At 44.5% G+C, this 17064-nt stretch overlaps 1 protein-coding gene across 3 annotated transcripts in view; it reads left to right on the top strand.

Moving 5' to 3' along the window:
* mdm4 (MDM4 regulator of p53) overlaps positions 1-11935 on the top strand; it is a 28382-nt gene extending 16447 nt beyond the window's left edge. For 2 of the 3 annotated variants that reach the window (XM_084317382.1, XM_084317384.1), the window contains 3 exons: positions 4102-4290; positions 6579-6647; positions 7582-11935. In XM_084317382.1, coding sequence (XP_084173508.1) covers positions 4102-4290; positions 6579-6647; positions 7582-8196 — 873 coding nt within the window. In that variant the 3' untranslated portion in view covers positions 8197-11935. The remainder of the gene's footprint in view (positions 1-4101; positions 4291-6578; positions 6648-7581) is intronic. The other variant, XM_084317383.1, reaches the window with a different exon arrangement.
* The last annotated feature ends 5129 nt before the right edge of the window (positions 11936-17064 follow it).

Here is a 17064-nt window from a genome sequence, read left to right as displayed (position 1 = left end):
GGTCACCCTGTGCTCAGTGATGCATTATAAAGTCTGATGGCTGTCGGAATGAAGTACTTCCTGTGCCATTCAGTGCTACATCTTGGGAGGACACAGTTATGATCTGACTGAGGTGTCGGCTGTCTAAGGTTATGATCACCGTGGTCTTAAGGGGGACACAGTTATGATCTGATTGAGGTAAGGTTAGGAGCACCGTGGTCTTAACACTTTGAATGCCCAGCAGGGGGCACACATTTAGTGCTTGAATGCCCACTATCCGCTTCAATGTTAACGTTAATATCGCCTAATCTATGTTTTAAATTATGGCTATGTGTCTAATCTGCCCGTCGCATTATCAATGACCCATTTCCAGTCAACATTGTCGAAGCGGATTGTTTTTTTATCGGTTCATTTCCGTTTTATAGCATTTTGAAAAGCCCTCGTTTTCAAGAAGAAGAAAAAAAGAATCCCTGCTAAACGCTGATGTACTGTAATATTCTAGAACGTTGTCATTGTTCGGCCTATTTATGAATTGTTTTCAAATAAACGCTAGATTATCGATAGTATATGTGTACGTATGCACGCTGGTGCCGCAAGCTGTAAATCGATTATCTTATTTCCTGATCACTCGCACAGTCAAAACAGCCATATCACATATAGGGGGAAAGCTTATATCTCCGTGAAAAAAGGTCTGATTATCCTAATACTGGTAAAATAGATTCCTTACCTGAGATCAGATGGTATCCAAATGGATTATTTCAAATTCCTGATAGACCATTCCAAAAATCTATCCTTTTATTGATCCCACGCGTATACTGTAAAACAGCGTATACACGCTGTGCTGAGGGTCCAACATGAAGCTGATCGGCCCCGGTTGCGTGAACACTTTAGGCAACCAACATGCCCTTCCGCGTTGCTCTGAATTGCTCTGATTGGCCGAGTGCGCGCATGCGCATGAATACTAAGGTCGCTTTCACACAGGGGCTGTTTGGTTCGGACTTTCGGACCAGAATTCGATAGTCCGGTTTTTCGGGTCTGTGTGAATGCGTGTCGAACTCGGTTCGCGGACCAAACAGTCGAACTCTGGTCCGCCTGAAAACGTCTGTCTCGGTTCGGCTTCATCGAACCAAACGCGAACCAAATATAGGAAGTGATTATTATTACCACTGCTCGCAGCACTCACTGCAAAACAAGCACACTGCATCTAATCTCTCTATCTATCTATATATCTGTGCATCTTGGGAAGAAGGAAGAAAAAACGCGGCTTATTATTATTACCGAGCGCGGCTTATTATATTATTAATAAAACAGCTACTTGTGGGCACTCATAAAAACACTGTGGTCTACAAGTTGTTTAGCGAGAGGATGGTGGTAATGTGCTTCAATAGAACAATGGATCAATGCCATGTCAAAACTCGGCTCCGCTGATCTGGAGGGCTCCGCAGTCTACACACAGACACAAACACGCGCGCGCGCACACACGGGATCCCAGCCACACACACATTTCCACTGTCCAATAGACAAGCGCCCTTTTCGACCGCGTGACATTGTTCAGAAGGTCTCGGTCCGCCTGACAGATTTCTATGTGAAAGCAGGCGAACCAAATGAAGAATGCAACAATGTTGCAACTTCACCCCCAGAACCGCACAGAGTCCACAAACTATATGTGAAAGCGACCTAAGCTCCCCCTTAAGCTCCAGGAGAGAGGAGAGAGGCTGAAAACCCGCAGTTCTTGCCCGACTGATGGGAGCTGAATCCCGGATCCGATTTTTCTGATTAATACCCCCAAAACATGGAGGTCCCGAACGCATGGAAGTATTGATTGCGCCGTAACAAATCATTAAAAAAATATACCGTTAACTGGAATATGTTGTGCCTTTACACATATGTTGGATTATGTAATTGGTTTGTCATGACAAACTAATAAAAAATCGCGATTTACCCGGTGGCTACAACAACACACAGTGACTACAGCATCATTGTTTACAATGAACGGTGGGGCTAATCTAAAGGACTGGACACGGACGCATTAACACTTTAACTGCCACACACAAGATATCTCAGGTTTATTTTTATGTGGTTGAAAGCCTCTCACGAGATTTCTCGGATTTTTATTTTTTTTTAGCGATCTGAAATCATATTGCATCACGCGAGCCTACCCGAGTATACACGAGCACCGCCGGAGATTATATGTGGAAAAAAGCGCCCCCTATCGTCTTTCAGATGACATAAGGGATTTTGGAATGGACTCAATGAAAATGGATGGGGAAAGAAAATCCGGTACTCCACATTTTCCAGTCCACTGATCCAGCCGGGGTTACCAGAGTTCATTCTGGATCCTCTGAGCCCCGCTGATCATGGAGTTCTACTGTATCGCGTTGGATCTATACACTTATCGATTTTTTCGAATGGTGATCAGGAATTGGAATATACCAGTTGGATACCATCTGATGTCAGGTAAGGACTCTTATGTTATCAGTGTTAGGATAATCAGACTAATTTTGATGAAGTTATAGGCTGTTTTGTGAAATGGACTCTTTCGGTTTCACTGTAAAAGTCAGAGGAAATCAACGCGGCGATTATCCGTGCGCGGCCCGAATGTGCTTGCGTGCACGTATAATATTGATCATCTAGCGTTTATTTGAAAACGATTCATAAAAAGGCTGACGAATATCAACGTTGTGGAATATTCCAGTAAAAGACGATTTTCATAGAATGGTCCAGAATGGGCTGTTTTTTATCTGAAAACGGGTGCTTTTCTAAATGCTCTGAAACGGAAATGACGCGATAAAAAAACAATCTGCCTTGACAGCACTGACTGGAAAATAGTCTTTGATAATGCGATGGGCAGATTAGACACATAGCCATAATTTAAAACATAGATTAGGCGATATTAACGTTAACATTGGCGCCGATGGTGGCATTCAGGGGGTAAAAAGGAAAACCCGGTGTGGCACTCAAAGTGTTAAACAGCAATCAATTAATTTAATATAACAGTCCGGTTCTGTGTTTGTTTGTGTCTGTAGATTGTTGGTGAACAACTAACTTTAGGTTAGTTTAACGTGTCCAGTCCTTTAGATTAGCCCCACCGTTCATTGTAAACAATGATGCATGTAGTCACTGTGTGTTGTTGTAGCCACCGGGTAAATCGCGATTTTTTTATTAGTTTGTCATGACAAACCAATTACATAATCCAACATATGTGTAAAGGCACAACATATTCCAGTTAACGGTATATTTTTTTAATGATTCGTTACGGCGCAATCAATACTTCCATGCATTCGGGACCTCCATGTTTTGGGGGTATTAATCAGAAAAATCGGATCCGGGATTCGGCTCCCATCAGTCGGGCAAGAACTGCGGGTTTTCAGCCTCTCTCCTCTCTCCTGGAGCTTAAGGGGGAGCCGCGCTCTGCCAATCAGAGAAACGCGGAAGGGCATGTTGGTTGCCGAAAGTGTTCACGCGCCCCGGTTACATGCGTGAGAAGTAAAATGTGGAGTCCGGGTTTTTTTCCCCCATGCATTTTCATTGAGTCCAATCCAAAAGGGTGAATTACCATCTGGGATACGATAGGGGGCGCTTTTTTCACATCTGAGCTCCTGGGGTGGCTGATTTACCAACGGTAGACTCGGTTGATGAAATATGAATTCAGATCGCTAATAAATAAAGAAAAAAAAGAGGAAAAAACTAATATTCTCGTTATGGGCATTCAACCCGCGGGGGGTAAACCCGAGAAAACTCGGGTTGGGCATCCAAAGTGTTAAGGGGGACACAGTTATGATCTGACTGAGGTAAGGTTAGGAGCACCGTGGTCTTAAGGGGGACACAGTTGTGATCTGACTGAGGTAAGGTTATGATCACCGTGGTCTTAAGGGGGACACAGTTATGATCTGACTGAGGTAAGGTTAGGAGCACCGTGGTCTTAAGGGGGACACAGTTGTGATCTGACTGAGGTAAGGTTAGCACCACCGTGGTCTTAAGGGGGACACAGTTATGATCTGACTGAGGTAAGGTTAGCACCACCGTGGTCTTAAGGGGGACACAGTTATGATCTGACTGAGGTAAGGTTAGGAGCACCGTGGTCTTAAGGGGGACACAGTTATGATCTGACTGAGGTGTCAGCTGTCTCCCGCGCAGGAGGAGGACACGGCCATCGTGTCGGACACCACGGACGACCTGTGGTTCCTGACGGAGAGCGAGCGGGTGAGCGTGGAGATGAAGGAGGAGACGGCGGCTCTGGAGGAAGGGAGCGGAGGAGAGGGAGAGGCTCCCCCCGAGGACGATGACGACGACGAGGCGGGCGGCAATGAGGTAAGGAGGCATCGGTGTGGGAAATGCATTTGTGGTGGACCCGTGTGATATTACGGTGGGCCGCCACGATGATCCATGTATAGACCTGTTCGTTGTGTGCTGCGCATCTAGGGGGCAAAAGGAACATAATCGTGGGCCGAACAATGGGGCATACTACAATATATTTGCATTTGTTAGCCATGCTAGCGATGTAATCAATCCATCCCAAAGCTAGATTATGTAAAGGGGAAAGACTCACACTCACAGCCGTGCTGGTTTGGCAAAATGACATCCAGCTGTTTTCGTTTGAAACTACTTTTAGTCGGGGGGAGTGCCATGGTTTCTCCATAGAGCCCCGTCGTATTTTTTTTGCGCAGCAGCTCGCGCAGGTCCGGGGCAATTTAAGTCACGTGACTCAGTTGCTATTGCTGATTGGCTCGAACACGGTATGTTTGTATACAGCGAACACGTCTATAGAAAAGGGTAAATGGTAAATGCCAGGTGCATTTATATATCACTTTTATCCAAAGCACTTTTACAATTTGTTCCTCACATCTTCCCCATTTTCACTCGCACATTCACGCACCAACGGCAGAGGCAACCACGCAAGGTGCCAACCTGCTCATCGGGAGCAGTTAGGGGTTAAGTGTCTTGCTCAGGGACGCATCGACACGCTGCCCGGGAGGAGCCGGAATCAAACCGGCAACCTTCCGACTACCAGGCGCTCTACCTCCTGAGCCACTGTTGCCCCTAGAAAACACAGAAGGCTGCATCCATGGTGTCCTCTGTGGTCTGGCCCTTCAGTTACTGCTTAGTGCTTACTGCTATATTTTCATCAGAAATCTATCACTTTAACTTTCTGATTTTGAGTTTACCAAATGTTTAGATTTGCCCTTAACTCTTTCAGTGCCCAGCAGGGGGCGCACATTTAGTGCTTGAATGCCCACCATCCACTTCAATGTTAGCATTAATATCGCCTAATCTAGGTTTTAAATTATGGCTATGTGTCTAATCTGCCCGTCGCATTATCAATGACTCATTTCCAGTCAACATTGTCGAAGCGGATTGCATTTTTATCGGTTCATTTCCGTTTTATAGCATTTTAAAAAGCCCTCGTTTTCACGAAAAAAATTAAAAATTCCATGATAATCGCCCTGCACTGTAATATTCTAGAACGTTGTAATTTTTCTGCCTATTTATGAATCGTTTTCAAATAAACGCTAGATTATCGATAGTATATGTGTACGTGTGCACGCTGGTGTTCCTGATCGTTCTTACAGTCAAACAGCCATATCACATTATAGGGGAAAGGCTTATATCTCCGTGAAAACGGGTCTGATTATCCTAAGACTGGTCAAATAGATTCCTTACCTGAGATCAGATGGTATCCAAATGGATTATTCCAATTCCTGATCGCCATTCCAAAAATCGATCCTTTTATTGATCCCACGTGTATACTGTAAAACACATATTACACGCTGTGCTGAGGGTTCAGAATGAATCTGATCGGCTCCGGTTACATGCGTGAGAAATAAAATGTGGATTCCGGAGTTTTTTTTTCTCATCCATTTTCATTGAGTCTAATCCAAAATGGTGCATTACCATCTGGGAGACGATGGGGGGCGCTTTTTTCACATCTGAGCGCCTGGCGGGCAGGATTACCAACGGTAGACTCGTGATGGGCATTCAACCCGCGGGCTGATAACCCGAGATATCTCGTGATGGGCATTCAAAGTGTTAAGGAAGCTGATCCTATGGGGCGACAGTGGCCCGGGCGGTAGAGCAGTCGTCTGGCAATCCGGAGGTTCCTGGTTCGATTCCCGCTCCTCCCGGGCAGCGTGTCGATGTGTCCTTGAGCAAGACACTTAACCCCTAATTGCTCCCGGTGAGCAGGTTGGCTCCTTGCATGGTCGCCTCTGCCGTCGGTGTGTGAATGTGTGAGTGAACGGGTAAAATGTGAGGAACAAACTGTAAAGCGCTTTGGATAAAAGTGCTATATAGAAAAGCAGCCATTTACCATTTGATCCCACCTGAGTGTAGACGGGGGCGTAGATTGTCTGGTAATTCGTAGGTTCCCGGTTAGATTCCCCGGGCAGTGTGTCTGAAGTGTCCTTGAGCGAGACAACTTTAACCCCTAACTGCTCCCTGATGAGCAGGTTGGCACCTTGCATGGTCGCCTCCGCCGTGAATGTGAGAAACAACAATTGTAAAGCACTTTGGATAAAAGCTGCTATATATAAAGGCACCATTTAGATGATGTCACCGGAGTGCATGATGATCTCACCCGAGTGCATGTGTTGCCCCTTCAGATGCAGGAGGAGCCGGACGAGGACTCTCAGTGTCTCAGTGACGACACGGATACAGAGATCTCTACACAGGTCTGTATGTTAGTCTGGTTCTCCCTCTCTCTCTCTCTCTGGAGGACTCTGTGTCCTTCTCTCTCTTCTGCACCCCGACTCTGGAACTCCCTCCCTCAGTCCATCAGAGACTCCCCCACACTCTCCACCTTCAAATCCCACCTCAAAACCCACCTGTTCTCCCTAGCCTTTAACCCCCCCCCCCACCCATAACCCCCACCCCTCCAACCTGTTTGATGTTTGTTAGTGTGGCTCTATGTTTCTGTGTATCTCATGCTGCTTTCCCCTGTTTGCCCCGTGGTCTTATGTTCCTTTTTTGTTTCTTTGTTTTACTATGTTTCTCTGCCTATTGTCAGCGACTTCGGGTCCTTGAGAAGCGCTATTATATAAATACAATTAATTATTATTCTCTTTCTCTCTGTAGGACTCTGTGTCCTTCTCCTTTCTCTCTCTGTAGCACTCTAGTGTGTTTCTGCTCCTAAACAGTAGAAGTAGAAAGTCTCAATAGTATCCGTTTTTCTTTACTCATATAGACGCTAGGGATGGGCGTGAGTAATCGATTACTCGTAGCTATGAGAAAAATCAAATAAATCGAAATTATAAATTTTTATGGAAATCTTTTTATTTAAATTTTTTTTTACGTATCTTTTCACATGTATGTGTACGATTATAACTTGTTTGTTGGTTTCCTTAAACGTATATACGTGAATGAAAAAAAATAAGTAAAAAAAATTATAATTCTAATATATATATATATATATTTGTTTTATTTCTTAAAGTGTCTTTCCCTTTTCGAGTAATACACGATCAATCGATCTGGATTTTTCTTTAAAATGCCCATCCCTAATAGACGCTACTTTCATGTAACCTGCATCACTCTGATACTATTTACTGTAATAAGGTGCGTGAACAGATAAACTACGTCACAAGTGTAACAGAATCCCCCCCCCGACAGGACGCGTGGCAGTGCACGGAGTGCCGGAAGTTCAACACCCCCCTCCAGAGGTACTGTGTGCGCTGCTGGGCACTGCGGAAGAACTGGTACCGGGACGTCCCCCGCCTGGCCCACTCCCTGTCCGTGCCCGACATCCCCGCCGCCCGCGGCTCGCCGGACGAAGACGACGAGGACAGCGACGCGGGAGTCGACGTCCCCGACTGCAGCCGGACGGTCTCCGCCCCGGTCATCCTGCCGTCGCACGCCACGCCCGACCGCCCGCTGCCCGCCAGCGTCCTCCTGGGGGGGGGGAGAGGGGTGGCGGCGGGGGCGGGGGCAGCCCCCCCGCCGTCGTCTCTGGGCCTGCTGCTGCCGCTGCCCAAGGAGGAGCAGCTCTCCTCGGGGGAGAGTCAGGAGAGCGGCCTGGGGATGGAGGTGGAGGCCAGGCCTGCGGAGGGCCTGATGGAGCCCTGCAAGCTGTGTCGCGTGAGGCCGCGCAACGGCAACATCATCCACGGACGCACCGCGCACATGCTCACCTGCTTCCCCTGCGCGCGGAAGCTGCACCGCTGCCAGGTGCCGTGCCCCGGCTGCGGGCAGATCATCCAGAGGGTCATCAAGGTGTTCCTCCTCTGAGAGACACACACACAGTGGCCCCCGCGGGGCTGAGGCCTCGTCTCCATTAGCCGTGTTCAGCCCGGCTGGGGCTCGAGGAGCCTATAGAAGAAGGAAGGGTCGTCACGTCAGAATACCAGCGTTCTATACCAAGGAAACTATAAAAGAAGGAAGGGTCGTCACGTCAGAATACCAGTATTCAAAATATACCAGCTATCTGAGGAAATGTACATCAACCAATATATAAAACGTTAGCTAGTTAACGAGGCAACAAATTACAGATGATTCTGACGTCTAAGGTGATGCCGAGACCAGACAGGCCACAGCATGGCTAAACCCTGGCTAGTGGAGACGAGGCCACAGCGCGGCTAAACCCTGGCTAGTGGAGACAAGGCCACAGCACGGCTAAACCCTGGCTAGTGGAGACGAGGCCACAGCACGGCTAAACCCTGGCTAGTGGAGACGAGGCCACAGCACGGCTAAACCCTGGCTAGTGGAGACGAGGCCACAGCACGGCTAAACCCTGGCTAGTGGAGACCAGACGGGCCACAGCACGGCTAAACCCTGGCTAGTGGAGACCAGACGGGCCACAGCACGGCTAAACCCTGGCTAGTGGAGACCAGACGGGCCACAGCACGGCTAAACCCTGGCTAGTGGAGACGAGGCCACAGCACGGCTAAACCCTGGCTAGTGGAGACCAGACGGGCCACAGCACGGCTAAACCCTGGCTAGTGGAGACGAGGCCACAGCACGGCTAAACCCTGGCTAGTGGAGACGAGGCCACAGGACGGCTAAACCCTGGCTAGTGGAGACGAGGCCACAGCACGGCTAGACCCTGGCTAGTGGAGACAAGGCCACAGCACAGCTAAACCCTGGCTAGTGGAGACAAGGCCACAGCACGGCTAAACCCTGGCTAGTGGAGACAAGGCATTACAGATGAGAATTGCATGCACTCTGGCACACATGTTGAATCTACGCCCACAAAACAGTCATTCTAACCGAAACACACGCACATCAATACATTATAGTAGTAGCACTTGGTTGAGTTTGCTTAATTCTTTGGGTTGTATGGTTTATTTTTGCATCACACTGCCTCTCAAGTAGCATTGGGTGCAGCCCCGGACACGTAGCGCTCCAGGTGCCAAACACTTTACTATTTGTGCCACATTTCACGAGAGACGGAAGATCGGAGGCATTTATTTATTTTACGGAAGGGCCACGCAGACGTGTCCCGTGTGTGGGAGGTGTTCTGTGTGTTCGTTGTTGTCTTTTTTAAGTTCGCATCGTCATGGAGACGTGTCGACTCGTCACTAGGGATGGACGAATGCCACGTGTTTCATGTACACATTTTGACTCGTAATTTTGGCCGTTACAGAGTGCTGGTCCTCTAAAAGCCTTGTTAGACCAGGGGTTCTCTAAGTGGGGTCCAGGGACCCCCTAGGGGTCCATGAGGGGGGCTTACAGGACAGACCCGTTTTAATTTCACTAATATTTAATTGACCAAAGTCAAAGTATCGGAAGGATTCTTATGCTTATATCTAAACTAGAAAGGTGTGCTCAGTAGAGCCTGAGTCTCCACCAGGCCGTATGCCTATATATTCCTATAGTTAATAGAGGGCTTTCACAGAATATAGAGTGCCGATATATTTTTTTTGCAAAATAGTCGACTTTTATGTGACTTTTACTTCACTCTAGGTTGACATTCGTCACAATTATTTTTACATCCATCTTCTTTATTGTGCATGTGGGTCATGTGACAAAAGTGAACGGCCAAATGGACACAAAAAATCTCATCTGAGCAATAAATCACAATTGAGCACTAAGGCCTGCAGTGTGAACATAGCCAAAGTGAACTGCAGGCTGTTGCTACCATTGCTAACGTAACATTACAGTCCTTTACTAGATTATTTAATGACCACCCAGCCAGGCTGGTGGAATTTGTTACGCTGACGTTGCTAACATTGTTTTTTTGCATGTGTAAAAGATTTTTTTTAATACTTTTTCTTTAAAAAGAAAAAAACGATTATTTAACGTTAGTTTGTGTGTGTCGTGGTTCAACTACAGCATCGCAAAAGCTACAGTGCGTGCACGTGACACACAAACTAACGTTAAATAATATTGTTTTTTTCTTTTTAAAGAAAAAGTATTAAAAAAGAAATTTAAGAAAAAAAAGTATTTTAAACTTAAACTTTTTTTCACATGCAAAATAATCATTTAAAAAAAGCCCCTGCTTCCTCTGCTCCCTGAAGCCTGCAGCCTCTGCTTCAGAGCTGAGGAGAGACTGAGAGACGATGAGTAGCGGGTCTCTTCTCTTCAGCCACTGCTCTCCAGAGTCACAGTCCCCTAGAATCGTCCCGCGTTCGTTTTGCTTTTCACCGCACGCTTCGTCAACGTAATTGAATGTACGATACAAATGCGATGACGAGTCCTCGCTGCGTTAAAGAGATGTAGGATTAATACGATTAGCCTGCTTGTGAAAGTACAGCTGAAGAAATGGTGGCTGTGCTTTCTCTCCCCCAGGGAGCGTTCTGATATGTCTGCATATTGAATACTAAACCAAGCTGCGTATCATTATAGTGAGGTTCTGCCTTCAATAAATTGTCCATTTACATTTTTTTTAATCGTTTTAAAATGTTATGTACCTGAAGTCTTAGCTATGTTAACCCTTTTCTTATCTATTTAGTATTTAATTTATTTGATTTTCGTTTTTATCTGCTCAGACCTCCCACCTTTCAACGAACCTTAACGTAGTAGAGCCAAAGGTTAGGTGGTGACACGGCACTAACTCGGTATCGATACAGAGACCTAATGTTCTGTAAATTACTCCTGAAAGGTAATTGCACATCATTTCACTTGTATATTCTGCTCCGAAAGGATTGATGAAATCCTTCTTAAGAGAGTGTGTTTGTTAATGTGGATATGAAGGGGAGTTGAGGTTAATTTGAAGCGTTTCACTGCCATGAAATGATTTACACTTTTGATTTTTTAGTTTGAATGGACATATTTTTATTGCGGCGGTTCTGTGTTGATTTGAAGATGTTACGGTGTGTTGTTTGAATCCCGATCTGATGTAGGTTTGTTTGAGGTTGTCTCCAAAAATCCTGCACTTGACCTTTCTTTTTATCCCCCAGAAGATGCTACACGGAAACAAAGGACATCGGTTCGGTATCCTTGGTCGGACCTCTGCTTTGCATAATGGGGAATGGCTTAGTTGCTGTGATCGGCTCTCGACTTGTGCTTCTCCTCTCTGCCAGTAGGTGGCGAGAGGTCTCGGTATCAGTCACAGTATCTGATACTCCCTGTACAAGACCAGTGTTACATGTTTATGTACATAGCGCATGCCTCCTAGGGTGACCAGCACTGGGCTGGTGTGAGAGCTATATTAGCTATGTGGAAACTATAAGTGATTAATGTAGCCTGTTATCATATTGAAATAGCCCTCGTTCTGAAGCCCATTAATAAGTACAGATCTCTCTGTAATGGCCGACGGACGGGACGGTGGCATAATTATTCTACTCTCTGGGTCGGATCAGAGAGGGGGGAGAGATTGTAAAACGTTGTAAATACAAAATGAATATAACAAATGTTCCCAATAAATGAGGTACTTGTAAGATAGATTTGTTTTTGTTCGCTCGTCATAGAAGAACATGGCCTCACATTGGAATGTCTTTACTGCTAATTGTAACAATGTTCTCTGATCTGAGTCTGACACTTCACTTTTTTTTTTTAAGCAATAAAGAGCGATTTGTTTCAATCCTTACCGTTCCGTAGTGTTTCCTCTTCATATTTATTATATTACACACACTGGATGGACTGTTGACATAGAGAGAGAGATCTGTATCTCTGTGTGTGTGCGTGTGCAGGCTGAAGAATAAGTCATTGTATGACAACCCAGCTGTCATGTGTCTTCTCCTTCAGACAGCGCTGCCTCCGACACCTGCCCCTCTCTTTCTCTCTCCTGTGGTGCATTTCTGTCTTTGCCTTGTGGGATAAACTATCTTTTAATTTTATTTAGCAGTGCAGTCCAACCTGTGTTAGTCCTATTATTAATCTGCTCTGTGTTGGTGTTATTTAACTTGCTCCTGTTCAGGATATGTTTAATCAAATTAATTGTAATGTGTGTAAAGCGCTTTGAGATACTTTATGTAAGGCGCTATATAAAATACATTTATTATTATTAATCTGCTCTGTTATTTAACATGTTCCTGGTCAGGATATGTTTAATCTGCTCTATAATTTAATAATAATTGTTAAGACTAGAAGTCTTTATTTGTGCAGTTTTTAACACACGCGAGATGGGCGACCCACAGGAACACACGCACTGAGTCGCCTGATATTTAACTTGTTCCTGGTCAGGATTCGTAAAGATTTTCCCAACCCACTTTCACTTCCGCGTTCGGGATCCGCGATCTGATTGGCCACTGGCGTTTCTCTCCGAGCCAATCCTGTTACGCCTAGTTCTGCCTCTAACAGCCTGCTGGCTAGCTAACGCCTAGTTCTATCACTGGTTAAGCTTGGCGACTCTTTCGAAGTTGGTTAAGGTTAGAGTCTGGACTCAGGGCTGGTGGGCTATCGCCCTGCTCTAAGACAAACTAACCTTAACCAACTTCGAAAGAGTCGCCAAGCTTAACCAGTGATAGAACTAGGCGTAACACGATTGGCACTGAGAGAAACGTCAGTGGCCAATCGGATCGCGGAACTAAAAGTGCGTTAGGGAAAATCAGGATGGGTTTAATCTGCTCTGATATTTAACTTGTTCCTGTTCAGGCACTAAAAACAAGATTACAAACATCACAAAACAAACTGGTCAGACGACTGCTTGACCTTACCCCTAGAACCCACCTCACCCCTGCCCATTTTGACAACCTAGGATAATAATAATAATGGATAAAATTTGTACCGCGCTCTACATTCGTGAGAATCTCAGAGTGCTACAGGAGAATAAAGACAAAAGTTAAATGAATAAAACAATTTAAAATGAATAAAAACAATTAAAAAGACTAACAACCAGTGAAATGGAAGAACCTAAGAGTAAAATAAAATAAAAATAATAGTAAAATGAATAGAAGTTAAAAGTAAAAGAAAATTCAGGCAAAAGCCTTGTTAAAAATAAATGTTTTTAGGCCCCTTTTAAAAACCTCGACGGATTGTGGTGCTCTCAGGTGGATGGGGAGAGCATTCCACAGTCTGGGTGCGGCGGAGCAGAAGGCGCGATCACCCATGGAGTGCAGTTTAGTCCTGGGGGCTTTGAGGAGGTAGGCTGTGCCGGAGCGGAGGGAACGTGAGGAGGACTGGGGGGTGAGGAGTTCCTTGAGATAGGCAGGGGCACCACCGTGTATGCACTGGTGAGTGAGGAGGGACACCTTGTACTCAATTCTGTGTTCCACGGGGAGCCAGTGAAGGATGGCTTAGAGTAGACGACAGAGTACAGCAACTTGCAATGGGCCTGGTCTACAAGATACACTACACACCATTAAGTTACCCATGTACATGTCAAAATACTTCGCAAAGGTCAGTGAATACCACGACCACAACACCCGAGGGAGCTCCACAAATCATGTCCAACCCAGATTCGGCTCAAATAAGGGACTAAAGTTCCGCAATTATGCCACATCAATGTGGAACGCCCTACAGTACCCACAGCCGTAAAGGAATGTGAATCCCTACCCACCTTCAAAACCACTCTCAAAGAGCACCTACGGGAGGCTGCAATTCAAAACTGGCCCCCGTAAATTGTCTGAACCCCCCTCCTAATGTACAGTTCCCTCCCCCTCGTATGTATATATTTACTGTTAGGATCTGTTTAACAGTACTGTATATTTGCATATCTTGTATGTCACAAATGTAACTACTATATACCTGTATGTCATCATTAGATTAGATTATTATTAGTGCTGTCAGGTGATTAAAAAAATTAATCTAATTAATTACAGGATTCTATATTCTATAATCATTTAAAATTGCGTCCGGGTGGCAGAATTCAGTACTGTATCTACAAAACCTTCTGTTTAATCATCTTCCCTTTATTAATTTTCTTAGATTTTTCAGGTCTGGTCAATTTTAGCATGGTGTTATTCACAGTCAAAGATTAAAAAAAATGTAATTGATATTCTCATTTGGTTCATTACAATGTACTCAAGCCTAGTAACAGACACACTATTTCTGACACTGGGAATACATTCCCTGAGATCCAGATGTCCCTAGAATCAGATACCAAGAAAACAAATGGACCATTTAAAAAAAAAAGTTTGTAAATGTTTATTCTACGTTCTTATGCAATGAATGAGATAAAATAAAAGAATATATATATTTTTTTTTTAATAAAATTTGAGTTAATTTTCATAACGTGATAATTTGCTGTGTAATTAATTAATCTAACGCGATAAACTGACAGCCCTAATTATTATCTGTATGTTGTGTATGTCATAAATGTCATTATGAATTGAAAATAGGGGACCCTGATGTAAACAAGACGAAAGTCTTTCTCTGGTCTGCATCCCTTAACACATTGAGTGCCAACGACGACTTTAGTCGTCTTAACTCGCCATGCGTTGAGTGCCAATGACGAGTTTTCTCGTTGCTTTTATTAGCAATATCCGTTCATTTTTCATCCATCCAGCCTGACGTTATCATTGGGAATGGCAAATACCGCCGCCTATCGTCTCCCGGATGGTATTGCACATCATTGGATTGGGTGGGCATGTGCATCAGAAAAAAAGTCTGGTCCGGGGTTTTCCCTTCTCTGGCATGCAGCTGGATACTATTGCATTGAGTCCCCCCACTGGGAGCAGTGTCGATTATGTGTTTTGGACTATAACGTTGGATCAATAAACACGATCAATATTTGGAATGGCGATTAGGAATTGGATTAATCTTTTTGCAGAACATCTGATGTGAGGTAAGGACTATATTTTACCAGTATTGGGTTAATCATGTTTTTTTTCTCAGCCATCGCAGCGTGTCTGTGTGTGTGTATGACGTTAGCGCTGACCAGGTTGCGTGAACACTTAAGGTAACGCACTTGCGTTCAGCGTTTCTCTGATTGGCCACACGCCCACGTGACCGCGCTAGCACACGCCCTTATCCGCGCCCTGCCGCTCTGTGTGTTGCGCCGTGCGGCAGAACGAGTGACGCGTCTCTCTTCATTGTTCAAGAGTGGATGTATTGAGCTGTACTGTACTGTACCCATTCTGCAATCTGTTCATGAACGTTTTCAATCAATCAGGAGATGTTTAATCTGCTCTGTGTTATTTAACTTGTTCCTGTTCAGGATATGTTTAATCTGCTCTAATAATAATAATTCATTTTATTTGTATAGCGCTTCTCAAGAACCCGAAGTCGCTGACAGTAGGCAGAGAAACAAAAAGGAACAAAAAGGAACATAAGACCACAGGGGAAACGGGGAAACAGCATGAGATACACAGAAACATAAAGCCACAGTAACAAACATCAAAACGGGGGGGGGGTTATGGATATGTTTAATCTGCTCTGTGTTATTTAATTTGTCCCTGGTCAGGATGTTTAAACAGGAGCATGTCTATGTTCCCCGATTGATTGATTGAACATTTTAGACCACCAGCCCTGATTCCAAACTCTAACCTTAACCAACTTCGAAAGAGGGCCTAAGCTTAACCAGTTCGAAACAAGGTGGACATTAATAATTAATAAAATAATAAAAATTTATAAAATTTTCAATCAATTAATCAATCAACCGGGGAACATAGGACCCGGGGAACATAGGGATGATCCCGTTTAAACTGCTCTTGTGTTGTTATTTGAGTTGTCATTTGGTCACGAGGGGATGTTTAAACTGCTCTTGTGTTGTTATTTGAGTTGTCATTTGGTCACGAGGGGATGTTTCCTGTGGAAAGCCCCTCCACTGACTGCCACGCGTCCTTCGCAGTCCACACAAGCCTTCAGGCTTGACCAGGATGATGACGGTGACAGTATATGGCTATTAGTCATATCTTCCTATAAGCCATAGCAACCATTACAATTTCCAGTGGTCATGGAAAACCCAAGTCATGGAATTTGAGAATTATCTTTTCCAGTAATGGAAAGGTTATGGAAGATTATACATTATTCATTAAAAACGTCATCGATCTTTTTTTGTCGATGGATTGATCACCTTTGATGGAATAATAATAACATATAACAAATGTCCTCATTACATTATTACACTACTATGTCTAGAATGATCATTGTAGCTGGCACGTTCAAAGCAGCTACCCATACAAATATTATTTCTAAAGCACTGTAGTTGCTGTAGCAGGTACATATAAATGTCACTATAATAAAACACAGTAAAAAAAAACATGGTAAAGAAAGCAACACAAATATAACGACAATTGAGATTAAGAAAGAATAAATGTAAACAAAAAACACACAACATGAAACAGGGTAGGTGTGTAGATCGGACAGTTTAAAAGCTAAAAGGCCTGCTGGGTGAACGGGTAGGGTTGAAGGCAGATGGGGAGCGCACCTTATGTTGGCGGGAGGGGGTCATTCCACAGCTTCAGGGCATTTTGAGCATCAACATGGACATACGCTATAAGTAATAGTTCTGTTTTTACTTGATTGATAAAAAGAGTAAACCTTTGATCAAATTAGGGCTGTCCCCGACTAAGGATTTGGACAGCTTACCAACTGTCAGTCTGCAACACTACTATCACCGACATCTAAGAAGGGAGATCCCCCCTTGAATGGCCCTTCTAAGGTTTCTCTCCTCCACACTGCCTGTGGTGCATTTTTCCCTATTGTTAGGTTTTAGTGAGTTTTTCCTTACCTTCATGTGGGGTATGTCTGGGAGTGTTGCATTTATTAATTTATTAGCATTTATTTTAAATTTGTTGGACCTTATGGTGTTCTTGTTTTGTTCTTGACTTATTG

This window comes from Notolepis coatsorum (genome assembly GCF_963971535.1).
Source record: "Notolepis coatsorum genome assembly, chromosome: 6".
NCBI lineage: Eukaryota > Metazoa > Chordata > Actinopteri > Aulopiformes > Paralepididae > Notolepis > Notolepis coatsorum.
The sequence above is the reverse complement of the archived record's forward strand: the minus strand, read 5'-3'. Positions and strand labels throughout refer to the sequence as shown.